The 18,334-nt window shown below is 42.1% G+C and overlaps 1 protein-coding gene across 1 annotated transcript in view; it reads left to right on the forward strand.

The window, feature by feature from the left end:
* si:dkeyp-19e1.3 (uncharacterized) overlaps window positions 1-18,334 on the forward strand; it is a 108,170-nt gene that overhangs the window by 78,367 nt on the left and 11,469 nt on the right. Inside the window, 1 exon segment of the mRNA XM_064930632.1 lies at window positions 1,735-1,783. Coding sequence (XP_064786704.1) covers window positions 1,735-1,783 — 49 coding nt within the window.

Below are 18,334 nucleotides of genomic sequence, written 5' to 3' on the forward strand. Positions count from 1 at the left end.
TGTGCAGGGCAATGCCGCCCTCATCTGGTTGTCTTGAGAACGTGACTTGTTGGCGCCTTTTCTCTGCTGCTCATTGTAATATGCCGCGTCACTCACTTGCATTCCATTTGTTATGGGTGCGACAGGTGTATTTTCACCAAAAATACTTTTTTGTGCCGACTTCCATTGACGCAAAAAGTCAGCACAGTACAAGCAGTCAAAGCCGACTGTTTCTCCCTACCATCCAGACAGGCAGTATCTAGCAACGTGAGAACCATGTCGTACTTGCGCATCCTATTGTACCTCATTTTGAAATCAATTATGTAGTCCGTCATTGCAATCAAAATGTCTCTAGCAACACTGTCAAAGTTTGAATATGCCTCGTAGGCATGGTCTTTCTCTTCTTTATGAAACGCAGAATCCAGTGCTCTGATAAGCTCCCATACTGTCATCCTTCAAATCCTCCAGGGATATTTCTAGTGCTGTCTCTCTCACTCTTCCTTGCAGCAATAATACCACTAGCTTTTTCTCGTCCAGATAAGTAACCCAGCCCAGATTACATGACCTCTTCATTGTAGATTTTAGCCATCCTCTGCTACCAATGATACCTCAAAATGACACATCGACTAGGTTCCAGTTTAACATAGTTTACTTCACCGTATTTCCACAGTACATAGTTGACATCACACTCAGGCCTGGTCCATCTCCATGGAGACTACCGCGTAGGTGTACTAATAACAGACTGATAGCACCATAATAACAGAAATATAGGGATACTTAAAACATGAATTTAACATGCGTTGCTCCCCTATACAGACTTGACGACACATATCCACATAGCAGCTGGGGGCGGATCACAATGGTTTTTGTCTCTGAGCAATTGGGTATCATTGGCAAAGGTGGGCATGTAAGTAAGCCATAACCAAACCAAACTTCCCTTAAGTCATGACGAACTAACTTACAAAACTGTGTTTTGGATGAGACGGAATTAATGAGCAAAATTATCCTAGTTACCCAATTTTGACACGAGAATAAATGTTTCTGACTCATATCAATGCCACATGGGCTGTTTTCAAGGGCAGTTGACCTTTTAACACTTTATCATTGATTTGATGCATAGGGTCAGGGCAGTAGTAGATACCAGCAGGAGTTTAGTACTTAGAGGAAAAGAGAGGAATGTCCTTGACATCCACATGGATACAAAGTACAGTGCACAGTTCGACTACATCCCTGTGTTTCAGAAACTGGCGGTCGCTGCCAAAGTCTTTTCAGTCTAGTTTAGTTCATGGATGTTTTCATTATAAATCTGCCTGTGAGGGGCTAAAGCTTATTCCCAAATGGCACCCTCTTCCCTATGTAGTGTACTATAAATGGGGAATAGGGTGCCATTTGGGATGCATCCTCATTAATGGAGATCATGTAGGGGCAGGGTGGGGGAAGAGGATGTGGGTGTGAGGGGTAGATGGTTTATGCATGAGTAATCGTTCCTGGTGTGGTTGGTCTTGAGAGAATGCACGTTTTGAATAAGAGACACCATCTCTCCACTTCAGTTGCTTTGGTTATGATTTCTATTATAGTTAAAGACAAGCTTAGTTCCAAAGAACGTCATATTTCACACACAGTACAATTGCCATTGTACTTGAGCCTTTATTCATCCTTTTTTGAGTGTTATGGTACCATTCTGACAACTGGCAACGATACTGTGTGTGAAAGGTGTCATTGAGCTGGTTGTAAGTGTTCTTTCTCTCTTCACAGGCAGCAGGCCCTGTTCCACGTGCTAGCGGCCTACTCCGTATACAATACGGTGAGTGTGTGTGGTACCTATGTCATGTCTGCGTGTACTCATACAGTGACAAAGGAAAATATTCAAACCCCTTGACTTTTTCCACATTTTGTTATGTTGCAGCCTTATTCTAAAATTTATTAAATTGAATTTTCCCTCATCAATCTACACACAATACACCATAATGACAAAGCTAAAACAGGTTTTTAGAAATGTTTGAAAAGTAATAAAAAATAAATAAATAAACATCACATGTACATAAGTATTCAGACCCTTTACTCCATTTGTTGCAGCACATTTGGCAGCGATTACAGTCTCGAGTCTTCTTGGGTAGGACGCTACAACCTTGGCACACCTGTTTCTCCCATTCTCTGCAGATCCTCTCAAGCTCTGTCAGGTTGGATGGGGAGCATTGCTGCACAGCTATTTTCAGGTCTTTCCAGAGATGTTTGATCAGGTTTAAGTCTTCTGCTTGAGCCACTCTAGGACATACAGAGACTTGTTGGGAAGCCACTAGTACGTTGTCTTTGCTGTGTGCTTAGGGTTGTTGTTCCTGTTGGAAGGTGAACGTTCCCCCCAGTCTGAGGAGCAGGATTTTGTCAAGGATCTTTCTGTATTTTGCTCTGTTAATATTTGCCTCGATCCTGACTAGTCTCCCAGTCGCTGCCGCTGAAAAACATCTGCACAACATGATGTTGCAACCACCATGCTTCACCGTAGGGATGGTAGCAGGTTTCGTCCAGACATGATGCTTTGCATTCAGGCCAAAGAGTTCAATCTTGGTTTGGTCAGACCAGAGAATCTTGTTTATCATGGTCTGAGAGGGTTTTAGATGCGCTTTGGAAAACAACAAGCGGGCTATCGTGCCTTTTACTGAGGAGTGGCTTCTGTCTAACCATAAAGGCCTGATTGGTGGAGTGCTGCAGAGATGGTTGTCCTTCTGGAAGGTTCTCCCATCTCCACAGAGGAACTCTGGAGCTCTGTCAGAGTGAACATCAGGTTCTTGGTCACCTCCCTTACCTAGGTCACCTCCCTTACCTCCCTTCTAGGAAGGGTCTTGGTGATACCAAACTTCTTCCTTTTAAGAATGATGGTGGAGGTCAGTGTTTTCTTAAGAGACCTTCAATGTTGCAGAAATGTTTTGGTACCTTCCCTAAATCTGTGCCTCGACACAATCCTGTCTCTGAGCTCTATGGACAATTCATTTGACCTCATGTCTTGGTTTTTGCTCTGACATGCACTGTCAACTGTGGGATCTTATATAGCCTGGTGTATGCCTTTACAAATTATTTCCAATCAATTGAATTTACCACAAGTGGACTCCAATCAAGTTGTAGAAACATTTGTGGTAGCACCCCACAATTTCGTCTCTCATAGCAAAGGGTCTGAATACTTACGTAGATAAGGTGTTTGTGTGTTTTTATATTTAATGCGTTTGTAAAATAATAAAAACCTGTGTTCGCTTTATCATTATGGGGTATTGTGTGTCGATTGGCCAATCAATTTTAGAATAATGCTGTAACTTAACAAAATGTGGACAAAGTCAAGGTGTCTGAATACTTCCGAAGGCACTGTATAGTGAGGTCCAAAAGTATTTGGACAGTGACCCATGTTTTGTTGTTGTAGCTCTGTTCTTCAGCGCTTTGGATTAAAGTGCAGACTGTCAGCTTTCATTTTGTGGTAATTCAATCCATATTGGGTAACCAATGAGTGAGGAAGTTAGGCACAAAGATCATACCCCCAAGCAATGGTCCCTCTAAGTTTTTTCGGAACAAAACAAACTTCAGGCCGGCTGAGCGCAAACTTGTATGTTGTGAAAATTCTGTACAATTTCCAGCACACGTTTACTGTGAACACTGAGGCTGTACCCACTGAGGCTATTTGATCATAATATACACTACCGGTCAAAAGTTTTAGAACACCAACTCATTCAAGGGTTTTTCTTTATTTTTACTGTTTTCTACATTGTAGAATAATAGTGAAGACATAAACTACGAAATAACACATGGAATCATGTAGTTACCAAAAAAGTGTTAAACAAATAAAAAATATATTTCATATTTGAGATTCTTCAAATATCCACTCTTTGCCTTGACTGCTTTGCACAATCTTGGCATTCTCTCAACCAGCTTCACCTGGAATGCTTTTCCAACAGTTTTGAAGGAGTTTCCGCATATGCTGAGCATTTGTTGGCTGCTTTTCCTTCACTCTGCGGTCTGACTCATCCCCAACCATCTCAATTTGGTTGGGATACTCCATCACTCTCCTTATTGGTAAAATAGCCCTTACACAGCCTAGAGGTGTGTTGGGTCATTGTCCTGTTGAAAAACAAATGATAGTCCCACTAAGCCCAAACCAAATGGGATGGTGTATCGCGGCAGAATGCTGTGGTAGCCATGCTGGTTAAGTGTGCCTTGAATTATAAATGCATCACAGCCAGTGTCACCAGCAAAGCACCCCCACACCATAACACCTCCTCCTCTATGCTTTGCGGTGGGAAATACACATCCGGAGATCATCCGTTCACTCACACCGCATCTCATAAAGACACGGCGGTTGGAACAAAAAATCTAATTTGGACTCGGACCAATTTCCTCCGGTCTAATGTCCATTGCTCATGGTTCTTGGCCCAAGTCTCTTTTTCTTATTGGTGTCCTTTAGTAGTGGTTTCTTTGCAACAATTCAACCATGACGGTCTGATTCACACAGTCTCCACAGAACAGTTGATGTGTCTGTTACTTGAACTCTGAAGCATTTATTTGGGCTGCCATTTCTGAGGCTGGTATCAGCAGAGGTAACTCTGGGTCTTCCATTCCTGTGGCAGTCCTCATGAGAGCCAGTTTCATCTTCGCATTTGGTTTTTACGACTGCACTTGAAGAAACTTCAAAAGTTCTTAAAATGTTTCGTGCTAACTGACCTGCTTTTTTAAAAACAATGATGGAATGTCTGCTTATTTGAGATGTTCTTGCCGTAATATGGACTTGGTCTTTTACTATCTTCTGTATACCACCCCTACCTTGTCACAACACAACTGAATAGCTCAAACGCATTAAGTAGGAAAGAAATTCCACAAATACGTTTTTAACAAGGCACACCTGTTAATTGAAATGCATTCCAGGTGACTACCTCATGCACTTAACAAGTTTGTAGAATCACAAGCTTGATGTAGTCATTGTGTGCTAGAAATATGGAACCACATACTGAACTTTTGACTACTTTTGACTACAAGTGAATTTGTCCAAATACTTTTGGTTTCCTAAAATGGGGGGACTATGTGCACAGTAATTGTATAATTTGAATTCCAAAGTGCTGGATGGGGTAAAGAGCCAAAACAGCAAAATTGTCCTCACTGTCTTATGGCTTGGGGGTAGAAGCTGTTTAGAAGCCTCTTGGACCTAGACTTGGCGGTCCGGGACCGCTTGCTGGGTGGTAGCAGAGAGAACAGTGTGACTAGGGTGGCTAGAGTCTTTGACAACTTTTAGGGCCTTCTGACACCGCCTGGTATAGAGGTCCTGGATGGCAGAAAGCTTGGCCCCAGTGATGTACTGGGCCGTACACACTACCTCTGTAGTGCCTTGCGGTCGGGGGCTGAGCAGTTGCCATACCAGGCAGTGATGCAACCCGTCAGGATGCTCTCGGTGGTGCAGCTGTAGAACCTTTTGAGGATCTGAGGACCCATGCCAAATCTTTTCAGTCCCCTTAGGAAAAATAGGTTTTGTCGTGCCCTCTTCACAACTGTCTTGGTGTGCTTGAACCATGTTAGTTTGTTGGTGATGTGGACGACAAGGAACTTGAAGCTCTCAACCTGCTCCAATACAGCCCCGTCTATGAGAATGGGTACGCTCTCGGTCCTCCTTTTCAAGGGAGTCCACAATCATCTCCTTTGTCTTGATCACGTTGAGGGAGAGGTTGTTATCCTTGCACCACACGGTCAGGTCTCTGACCTCCCTATAGGCTGTCTCGTTGTTGGAGTCATCGGCAAATTTAAAGGTCTTACTCACATCTGCTGCGGAGAGCGTGATCACACAGTCGTCCGGGAACAGCTGATGCTCTCATGCATGTTTCAGTATTACTTACATCGAAGTGAGCATAGAAGTTATGTAGCTCGTTTGGTAGGTTCGTGTCACTGGGCAGCTCTCGGGTGTGCTTCCCTCTGTAATAGTTTGCAAGCCCTGCCACATCTGATGAGCGTCGAAACCGGTGTAGAATGATTCTATCTTAGTATTCGACCGTGAAATTATCATGGTTAGAATGTACACTTACAAATGGAAACTTTTTTATTGCTGGTAATAACTCTGCTCATTTCAACCCGCATTTGTCCCATGCATTCTTAGTCAGAATTGCAATACATTTCGCGGTGTGTAGACCTTCCTCAATAAACCTGTCACCCCAAACAGTTACGGGCACAGTTGACCACCCCTCCTCCTCCTGGCACCTATCCTTCTAGCGTGTCTTCATTGGTTCTTCAGATAGCGGCAAATATGTAACTCTTGCCTGTCACATTTAATGTTACTCACACCCTATTTCAATATCCAAATAAATTAATACATTTTTCAATTTAAGTCTCTCACCTGTGGCACCACCAGCAGTCTGTTTGGTCAATTTTTCCCACCATTTTACTGGCGACCTCCCCGAAGAGTTACCAGATCAGGGAGTTAGAACTCTAAGGGTTATCTTCCGGCGCCGACAGAGATGGCCGCCTTGCTTCGCGTTCCTAGGAAACTATGCAGTTTTTTGTTTTTTTACGTGTTATTTCTTACATTAGTACCCCAGGTCATCTTAGGTTTCATTACATACAGTCGAGAAGAACTACTGTATATAAGATCAGCGTCAACTCACCATCAGTACGACCAAAAATATGTTTTTCGCGACGCGGATCCTGTGTTCTGCCTTACAAACAGGACAACGGAATGGATCGCATGCAGCGACCCAAAAAAACGACTCCGAAAAAGAGGGAAACGAGGCGGTCTTCTGGTCAGACTACGGAGACGGGCACATCGTGCCCCACTTCCTAGCATTCTTCTTGCCAATGTCCAGTCTCTTGACAACAAGGTTGATGAAATCCGAGCAAGGGTAGCATTCCAGAGGGACATCAGAGACTGTAACGTTCTGTGCTTCACGGAAACATGGCTCACTGGAGAGACGCTATCCGAAGCGGTGCAGCCAACGGGTTTCTCCACGCATCGCACCGACAGAAACAAACACCTTTCTGGTAAGAAGAGGGGTGGGGGTGTATGCCTTATGGCTAACGAGGCATGGTGCGATGAAAGAAACATACAGGAACTCAAATCCTTCTGTTCACCTGATTTAGAATTCCTCACAATCAAATGTAGACCGCATTATCTACCAAGAGAATTCTCTTCGATTATAATCACAGCCGTATATATCCCCCCCAAGCAGACACATCGATGGCTCTGAACTAACTTTATTTAACTCTTTGCAAACTGGAAACCATTTATCCGGAGGCTGCATTCATTGTTGCTGGGGATTTTAACAAGGCTAATCTGAAAACAAGACTCCCTAAATTTTATCAGCATATCGATTGCGCAACCAGGGGTGGAAGAACCTTGGATCATTGTTACTCTAACTTCCGCGACGCATATAAGGCCCTGCTCCGCCCCCCCCTTTCGGAAAAGCTGACCACGACTCCATTTTGCTGATACCTGCCTACAGACAAAAGTTTAAAAAAGAAGCTCCCACGCTGAGGTCTGTCCAACGCTGGTCCGACCAAGCTGACTCCACACTCCAAGACTGCTTCCATCACGTGGACTGGGACATGTTTCGTATTGCGTCAGATAACAACATTGACGAATACGCTGATTCGGTGTGCGAGTTCATTAGAATGTGCGTTGAAGATGTCGTTCCCATAGCAACGATTAAAACATTCCCTAACCAGAAACCGTGGATTGATGGCAGCATTCGCGTGAAACTGAAAGCGCAAACCACTGCTTTCAATCAGGGCAAGGTGTCTGGTAACATGACTGAATACAAACAGTGCAGCTATTCCCTCCGTAAGGCTATCAAACAAGCTAAGCGTCAGTACAGAGACAAAGTTGAATCTCAATTCAACGGCTCAGACACAAGAGGCATGTGGCAGGGTCTACAGTCAATCACGGACTACAGGAAGGAATCCAGCCCAGTCACGGACCAGGATGTCTTGCTCCCAGGCAGACTAAATAACTTTTTTGCCCGCTTTGAGGACAATACAGTGCCACTGACACGGCCTGCAACGGAAACATGCGGTCTCTTCTTCACTGCAGCCGAGGTGAGTAAAACATTTAAACGTGTTAACCCTCGCAAGGCTGCAGGCCCAGACGGCATCCCCAGCCGCGCCCTCAGAGCATGCGCAGACCAGCTGGCTGGTGTGTTTACGGACATATTCAATCAATCCCTATACCAGTCTGCTGTTCCCACATGCTTCAAGAGGGCCACCATTGTTCCTGTTCCCAAGAAAGCTAAGGTAACTGAGCTAAAGGACTACCGCCCCGTAGCACTCACTTCCGTCATCATGAAGTGCTTTGAGAGACTAGTCAAGGACCATATCACCTCCACCCTACCTGACACCCTAGACCCACTCCAATTTGCTTACCGCCCAAATAGGTCCACAGACGATGCAATCTCAACCACACTGCACACTGCCCTAACCCATCTGGACAAGAGGAATACCTATGTGAGAATGCTGTTCATCGACTACAGCTCGGCATTCAACACCATAGTACCCTCCAAGCTCGTCATCAAGCTCGAGACCCTGGGTCTCGACCCCGCCCTGTGCAACTAGGTACTGGACTTCCTGACGGGCCGCCCCCAGGTGGTGAGGGTAGGTAACAACATCTCCTCCCCGCTGATCCTCAACACTGGGGCCCAACAAGGGTGCGTTCTGAGCCATCTCCTGTACTCCTTGTTCACCCACGACTGCGTGGCCACGCACGCCTCCAACTCAAACATCAAGTTTGCGGACGACACAACAGTGGTAGGCTTGATTACCAACAACGACGAGACGGCCTACAGGGAGAAGGTGAGGGCCCTCTGAGTGTGGTGTCAGGAAAATAACCTCACACTCAACGTCAACAAAACTAAGGAGATGATTGTGGACTTCAGGAAACAGCAGAGGGAACACCCCCCTATCCACATCGATGGAGCAGTAGTGGAGAGAGTAGCAAGTTTTAAGTTCCTCGGCATACACATCACAGACAAACTGAATTGGTCCACTCACACAGACAGCATCGTGAAGAAGGCGCAGCGGCACCTCTTCAACCTCAGGAGGCTGAAGAAATTCGGCTTGTCACCAAAAGCACTCACAAACTTCTACAGATGCACAATCGAGAGCATCCTGGCGGGCTGTATCACCGCCTGGTACGGCAACTGCTCCGCCCTCAACCGTAAGGCTCTCCAGAGGGTAGTGAGGTCTGCACAACGCATCACCGGGGGCAAACTACCTGCCCTCCAGGACACCTACACCACCCGATGTTACAGGAAGGCCATAAAGATCATCAAGGACATCAACCACCCGAGCCACTGCCTGTTCACCCCACTATCATCCAGAAGGCGAGGTCAGTACAGGTGCATCAAAGCTGGGACCGAGAGACTGAAAAACAGCTTCTATCTCAAGGCCATCAGACTGTTAAACAGCCACCACTAACATTGAGTGGCTGCTGCCAACACACTGACACTGACTCAACTCCAGCCACTTTAATAATGGGAATTGATGGGAAATGATGTAAATATATCACTAGCCACTTTAAACAATGCTACCTTATATAATGTTACTTACCCTACATTATTCTTCTCATATGCATATGTATATACTGTACTCTATATCATCGACTGCATCCTTATGTAATACATGTATCACTAGCCACTTTAACTATGCCACTTTGTTTACATACTCATCTCATATGTATATACTGTACTCGATACCATCTACTGTATCTTGCCTATGCTGCTCTGTACCATCACTCATTCATATATCCTTATGTACATATTCTTTATTCCCTTGCACTGTGTATAAGACAGTAGTTTAGGAATTGTTAGTTAGATTACTTGTTGGTTATTACTGCATTGTCGGAACTAGAAGCACAAGCATTTCGCTACACTTGCATTAACATCTGCTAACCATGTGTATGTGACAAATAAAATTTGATTTGATATTTAACCCATCGAGGAAAAACCCAACAATCCAGCAGATCCCAATCTGGTGAAATTTTTATCGAAACAAAAATTACACATATCACAATCCATTTCTAGTAACTCATCCCTTATTAACATATATTTCCCTTCTATATGCAGACTGAACAAAATACATTTGTGTATATGCGCCAGGGCCCCAGGGAACTGGTAATTTACCCTTCGAACACATGATTCACATTGTGATTAACACTGCATGTTAACTAAAAAATATACACATTTGATTTCACTAACTTAGAATTACAACTCTTGATAACTACTAGAGTAGTTAATGGTATTGCATAAGGTAATGGTAAAATAGACTAGAGATTGATGTCTCTCATTCATATTATAATTAAATCCTGTCTCAATAATTTCTAATGAGATTGATCAGGCCTCACCAGAAAGTATCCTATAATTGGTTCAGTCTATGACTCTCATCTCCCCAAGATGTCCAACATCACTACTCTGGACGGCTCTGACTTAGAATACATGGACAACTACAAATACCTAGGTGTCTGGTTAGACTGTAAACTCTCCTTATCCACATCAAACATCTCCAATCCAAAGCTAAATCTAGAATTGGCTTCCTATTTCGCAACAAAGCATCCTTCACTCATGCTGCCAAACATACCCTTGTAAAACTGACCATCCTACCAATCCTCGACTTCGGCGATGTCATTTACTAAATAGCCTCCAATACCCTACTCAACAAATTGGATGCATTCTATCACAGTGCCATCCGTTTTGTCACCAAAGCCCCATATACTACCCACCATTGCGACCTGTACGCTCTCGTTGGCTGGCCCTCGCTTCATACTCGTCGCCAAACCCACTGGCTCCATGTCATCTACAAGACCCTACTAGGTAAAGTCCCCCCTTATCTCAGCTCGCTGGTCACCATAGCATCACCCACCTGTAGCACGTGCTCCAGCAGGTATATCTCTCTGGTCACGCCCAAAACCAATTCTTTCTTTGGCCGCCTCTCCTTCCAGTTCTCTGCTGCCATTGACTGGAACGAACTACAAAAATCTCTGAAACTGGAAACACTTATCTCCCTCACTAGCTTTAATCACCAGCTGTCAGAGCAGCTCACAGATTACTGCACCTGTACATATCCCACCTATAATTTAGCCCAAACAACTACCTCTTTCCCTACTGTATTTATTTATTTTATTTATTTATTTTGCTCCTTTGCACCCCATTATTTTTATTTCTACTTTGCACATTCTTCCACTGCAAATCTCGCATTCCAGTGTTTTACTTGCTATATTGTATTTACTTTGCCACCATGGCCTTTTTCTTTGCCATTACCTCCCTTATCTCACCTAATTTGCTCATATCATATATAAACTTGTTTCTACTGTATTATTGACTGTGTGTTTGTTTTACTCCATGTGTAACTCTGTGTCGTTGTATGTGTCGAACTGCTTTGCTTTATCTTGGCCAGGTCGCAATTGTAAATGAGAACTTGTCTCAACTTGCCTACCTGGTTAAATAAAGGTGAAATAAATAAATAAATAAAAATGTCAGAATTAGTGATAACAGGTGTAGAAACTGTGCCTACCTTGTTTCTGGTCCCGGCTCCTGTTTCACTGATTCAGAATCCCTAGTTCGACTGCAAATCGTGGTGAACCATGCTCGCAGCACCAACTGTTAGGTTCTAAGTGAACCTATTAAAACTCAAGGAAGCTTAATAAAGCTCAAACCAAGTGTTTTCACACTTTGGATCGATAAAGCTGCATAAGACAAAAGACATTCACAGTAGTGGTAGTATATATACCCCAATTTGGGTGGAGTCTCCTCCTCTCTAAACATATTACTATGCAGGAAGTTAATAGATATGGGCCACAAACGGTTGCTTCTCCCTTAAGGTGATCTGACCTGACCTCAACCCCCTTCCTCACTAATCCACAGCTCTTCACCCTTATCAGTGCCTGCCAACATGTGATTTATCTTTCCTTCACTCAGTACATTCCAATGTTAATTGCTTCCACCATATACATTCATCGTAAAGATAACCATTAACTTTCTGGAGTAGACCATCTAGACCAGTGGTTCCCAAACTTGTTATAGTCCCGTACCCCTTGCAATGTTCAACCTCTAGCTGCGTACCCCCTCTAGCACTAGGGTCAGTGCGCTCTCAAATGTTGTTTTTTGCCATCATTGTAAGCCTGCCACGCACACACTATACAATATATTTTTATTAAACATAAGAATGAGTGTGAGTTTTGTCACAACCCAGCTCATGGGAAGCTGAGCTCTGCAATGTTGGGTTGAATTGGAAAGTCTGTCTTAAATCATTTTCCACACACAGTCTGTGACTGTATTTATTTAGTTTTCATGCTAGTGAGGGCTGAGAATCCACTCACATAAATATGTGGTTGCAAAGGGCATCAGCATATTAACAGAGTGATTTGCCAAGGCAGGATACTCTGAGTGCAGACCAATCCAGAAATCTGGCAGTGGCTTCTGATTAAATTCAATTTTCACAGAGCCGCTTGTTGAAATTTCTATGAGGCTCTCATGTTCAGATATCGTTAAGTGGACTGGAGGCAGGGCGTGAAAGGAATAATGAATACAGTTGTTTGTGTCATCCTTTTCGGGAAAGTAACTGCGTAATTGTGCACCCAACTCACTCAGGTGCTTTACTATGTCACATTTGACATTGTCCGTAAGCTTGAGTTCATTTGCACAAACAAAAATCATACACTGACAGAAAGACCTGTGTGTTGTCCTTGTTAATGCAGACAGAGAAGAGTTCCAACTTTTTAGTCATAACCTCAATGTAATCCCTGTAATCCTAGATTCAGATCATTCAGGTGAGAAGAAATATCACCCAGACAGGCCAGTCGTGTGAGAAACTCGCCATCATACAAGCGGTCAGAAAAGTGAAAATTATGGTCAGTAAAGAAAACTTTAAGCTCGTCTCTCAATAAAATAAAAAAAAACGTGTCAATATTTGGATGTTCATTATTTGACTAGGCTACCTGTATTAGACATTGTTATTTTGCTGAACACTAGATGGTTTAATTACATTTTGGGCAGTGAAATGAGGCTGGAGGTGAGAGAAAAAACTCACCCAAGTGTATAGCCCCGTTGGAAAATATAAATGGACTGTTTGAAAATGTGAAGGGGGGGGGGGGTGTAAAAAATATATTATTCTATTTTTAAAAGTGAATCACATTTTTATTTGGCGTACCCTCGACGGCATTGCACGTACCCCTGTTTGCGAATATCTGCTGTAGAGCATATCAATACATTTTTCAATACAATACCTGATAATTAACACTAATCCAAGTTTAGGCGTCAGAACCCAGAATCCATCACATCCAAGCTCAACAGATGCCTGGATAGGGAATGCAGTACAAAGTCAATGTGAGAGTATTATCCCTAGTCCAAAACAACGCACAACCCAATAGCCAAGCCACTTGGCTACCTTGCAATTGAGGTCTGAGTGATTTAGCAACTAGCGGCGATGCTACATATCTTGTAATAATGTTTCTCTCTCTCTCTGTAATCTTGGTTTTATGTGAATGTGAATTGCATCTTAGCATTTAGTACTTGTACTGTATTTCCTATTAGAATGCTCTATTGATCGCCGTAGTTTTAACTTTAGGTGACTATCTTAGAAGGCTTTATCAGGGAGTGTTCACTTCTTTACAACCATATTTACAAGAGCAGAATGGTGCTAGCCATGCTTCTGCCAAATCATATGTCCCTGGGATGGAGACAGGCAGTGGTCCACACGGATAGAGAACTGAATGGAGAGGATCGAAGTATTATGGTTACTTGGTTATTTTCTGAATCGTACAGACATCGGGGATGCAAACTAGTCACCTTTCAGCAAAATTCACCGTTTTGAATCCAGAGTTTGGGGGGGGCTTGGGATCACAGTGGTTGTAAGCGTACGAGTGATGCGCGTTTGGAGCAATACTGGCTGTATCCAACGCTCAACAAATCGTTCACATAACAGCAGAAAGCAGCACACGGCTGAAGAGAGAAGAGACAACCAATTTGCTGGTTACAGCATCAGTGCATGCTCTGGAAAGACTGCAGAGAGTAGGAAGGCAGTTTGCTATTTACAGCAGCGCGTCCCTTGAAAGATAACGAAGAGGTACTGTAGGTGAGAAGCCTATTGGAGAAAAGTTGAAAAAACTGACCCCTCCGACGCTGTACGTTACATCGTGACATGTCATGGCGTAACATACAGCTCGCATAAAGCAACTAATTCTGTCTTACAGCCTCTCTCCACCAGGTGTAGCACTTCTCTCACCATTTAAAAACAAGTAAGGGACAGGGTAAGGGGGTGATACCTAGTCATTTTTTGCGTAATCACTGCAAGCTATCATGACTCTAAAAAGCCGCTGTTTACTTCTGAAGAACACTTTAGCACTGCCTTAAAACCTGATTCAAAATCAACACAAACCTTCAAATAGGAATGTAATGACATTTTTTTTCTCATTTTGTCTGTCATAGTTGAAGTGTTCCTATGATGAAAATTACAGGCCTCATCTTTTTAAGTGGGAGAACTTGCACAATTGGTGGCTGACTAAATACTTTTTCCCCCCACTGTATATCTAAGGATAACTACACAAAATTAGGTGAATGCAGAAGCTTCTGAAGCTGAAGAAAATGTGTTGGCGTGTCAGAAGTGTCTGACTTTCTGGAAATGGCAGTTAAGGAAAACACTGAATGTGGACTATCAAATGCCTCTTTTAGATCCAATCACCATCTGTTACGGCTGCGGTACCTGTACAGGCATCAAAATCAGCAAAATTCCAGAGCGCCAACTAATATTACTCCATACAACTCAAACTTTCATTAAAACACACATGCTGGGTACTCAATTAAAGCTACACTCGTTGTGAATCTGGCCAACATGTCAGATTTGTAAAATGCTTTTCAGCGAAAGCATGAGAAGCTATTATCTGATAGCATGCAGCCCCCAAAAACACACGAAGGGGACGTAAACAAAAATATTATCGCAGCCGGCGCTTCACAAAACGCAGAAATAAAATATAAAACATTCATTACCTTTGACGAGCTTCTTTGTTGGCACTCCTATATGTCCCATAAACATCACAATTGGGTCTCTTTTTTTCGATTAAGTCGGTCCATGTATGCCCAAAATGTCCATTTATGAACACAGTCAAATCTAGGAAAAACTGTTTCAAAACGCAACGTCACTTTTTTTTAAATTACAAAAGTTGCCTATAAACTTTGACAAAACACTTCAAACTACTTTTGTAATCCAACTTTAGGTATTAGTAAACGTTAATAAACGATCAAATTGATCACGGGGCGATGTGTATTCAATAGCAGCAAGTTTGGAAATTGTCGTCCATTTTCCCCCTTCCATAACTTCCTGCTGTGTACTCGACGACAGGATGTGCCTATTACTCATCTGACCAAGGATTAACTACAATACAATTCACAACACTGGCGACATCGTGTGGAAGCTGTAGGAACTGTAAACCGGTCGCTATCTATTTTACCTTGTCATAGACAACACAGAGACTGGCGGATTGATATTTTTTTCTTCGGAAATGTGAACAGGTTTCCTTGGGATTTTGACTCCGAAACACATTCTGTTATAGTCACAGACATCATTTAACCAGTTTTAGAAACTTCTGAGTGTTTTCTATCCACGCATACTAATCATATGCATATACTATATTCCTGGCATGACTAGCAGGACGTTGAAATGTTGCGCGGTTTTGAACAAAAAGCTGCGAAAATTCGTAGCATCCTTAACAGGATTTATTAAGGAAAACACTAAATGTGGACTATCAAATGCCTCTTTTAGACCCAATCACCATCTTTGTACATTGAATGTACAAAATATTAGCAACACCTGCTCTTTCCATGACGTACTATATACTGACCAGGTGAAATCTATGATCCCTTATTGATGTATGTTAGCTACATGAAGCAAGAATGTTAGCTACATGAAGTAGCTAAGAGAAAACATTCAACATACTTATAGGGTCCCCTAGGAAACACTTATGAACACTTTAGTTCCTACCCTGTCACAATATTCCTCCCTGGCATTTTCATTTGTTGTCATGTCAAACAACACTGTATTCAAAGTGCCTACTATTATATTCTAACTATAGAATTAGAATAGACATTCTATCTGCTCTAATTCGCAAGTCAAATCGCAATTGCAACATTTGGTTAAAAATAAGTCCTAGATTATTTGCCCATATCGTGCAGTCCTACGTGGCAGTGTGGAAATTATCTCAATTGAGCAGTGGTGTAAAGTATATATTTTTTGGGCATCTGTGCTTTACTTTATTTTTATTTGACATCTTTTACTTCACTACATTCCTAAAGAAAATACTGTACTTTTTACTCCATACATTTTTCCCTGACACCTAAAAGTACTCGTTACATTTTGAATGTTTAGCAGGACAAGAAAATAGTCCAATTCCCGCACTTGTCAAGAGAACATCCCTGGTCGTCTACTGCCTCTGATCTGGAGGACTCACTAAACACATGTGCTTTGTTTGTAAATTATGTCTGAGTGTTGGAGTGTGCCCCTGGCTATCCGTTAAAAAAGAAATGGTGCCATCTGGTTTGCTTAATATAAGGAATATTAAATGATTTATACTTTTGATGCTGAAGTACATTTTATCAATTACATTTACCTTTTGATACTTAAGCATATTTAAAACCAAATAGTAGTATTTTACTGGATGACTTTTACTTGAATAATTGGCAATTGTGTACTTTTTCCATCACTGCATTTGAGTGCAGGAAATTATGAAATGTGTATGGTTGAAGTTTAATTGAACAGTATTAAACAATCAGAATGGAGAAAGACTCATTGAAATCACTTAGAATGTGTGTGTTGCCACCCTAGGATCACTCACTACTCATAAAGGAAATGTTGTTCCAAACTGGCAGATAAATTATATTGTAATCTAACAGCACCTGTTGTCATGCAAACAGTATCTCTTGAGCTTTTGACTGATTTACATGAGGCCTAATTCACATGTGCCTAAAATACTGACATCCAATAGGCTAATAAATAATCACATTTTTATTTTGACGATTTTCTTAACCAACTGTATATCATGTTATTTCAAGTTATCCCTTTGGAGCACATGCAAAACTGGGACAAAATGTATTACAATTGAATTTGAATTAACTGAATGATGAGGATGAAGAAGAGGAGTGATTGAATTTAGAACAATAGTGTAAGAATTGCTCTTCCTACACCCACAAAAAAAAGTAGTTGTAACTGGACTGTAGCTTACTTACTAAAACTGTTTCTCTTATGAAAAACTTAGTGTAACAAAAATGTGAATCGTTTCAGGAAACTATGTGTATGTCGCGCGTCTCTACTTCACAGGAGCGCCATTTGAACGTAAACCTTTATTTTATCATGTTTGGCAGAAATGCCTTCTGGAATATGTGAACTTTCATGTTCCTTAATAACAAACATGTATGCCATCTGTAAATATGAATAAAGTTGTTAAATTATGAGCCTAGTTGGTTTAGCCATGGAAAAAGTCAGCAACCTTCCTGCTAGCCCTGATTGGCTGAGATAATGAGTGGACATGACATGCTGAGAGATGAGTTCGGATTGGTCTGCCATGTAGCACGCTTCTGTCTATAATATGAACTGGTCAGTATGTGTAGGTAACGCAGCTCTTTTGAGAGATATTATGTCGTAGAACTGCGTAAGTGTTGCTCTCCGCTTTCTGGAGGACCGAGGTTTGAAATCTGTGGAATTATACTATGATAGCTAAGAAGATGGAGTACATTTCGGCATTTGATTGCAAATATGAAAACACACAGAAGGTTGTTGTATAAAACACTTGTCTCCGGATTACATCTTCAAACTAAGGGCAACTGTGGCATCCGTGACAGAGAGGGAGAAGCTAGCTAGCTACATTTTTAGATATTACACGTTTCTAATTTTGTCAAAGTCGTTTTCATTTCAAGCTAAAGTGTACTGTTAGCTAGCTAGCTAGCGTTACATGTATGATCTGTGTAGTAATATTATTTGTATCTCAGAGCCATTTGCATTACTAGTTATAGCCTAATGTTAGCTAGCTAACGTTGAAGCTGGTTAGTTAGCTACCTGTATATTCATGCAGGGTAGTAATAATGAGTTGGGATTCATTGTTTAGCTAGCTAGCTACATGTCTAAACAAAAGACTCCTATGCAAGTAACTATTTCTAAATAATGTTTGATGTCACTGCGACAACTGTCAATAGACGTAGCTGGTATATTTGCTCTGGCTGTCTACTCTGATTTTAGAGCACTCTGGTCTGTGTGCCAGTGCGCAGATTCACTGACAAATTTACAAACTCTAACACCCGTTGAATATGTCGTGTCAGTAAACGTTGGCAAAAAATCAGAATAAAATGTTTGCCAGAAGCACAGTTGCAGT

This window comes from Oncorhynchus masou, chromosome 22 (assembly GCF_036934945.1).
Source record: "Oncorhynchus masou masou isolate Uvic2021 chromosome 22, UVic_Omas_1.1, whole genome shotgun sequence".
Classification (NCBI taxonomy): domain Eukaryota; kingdom Metazoa; phylum Chordata; class Actinopteri; order Salmoniformes; family Salmonidae; genus Oncorhynchus; species Oncorhynchus masou.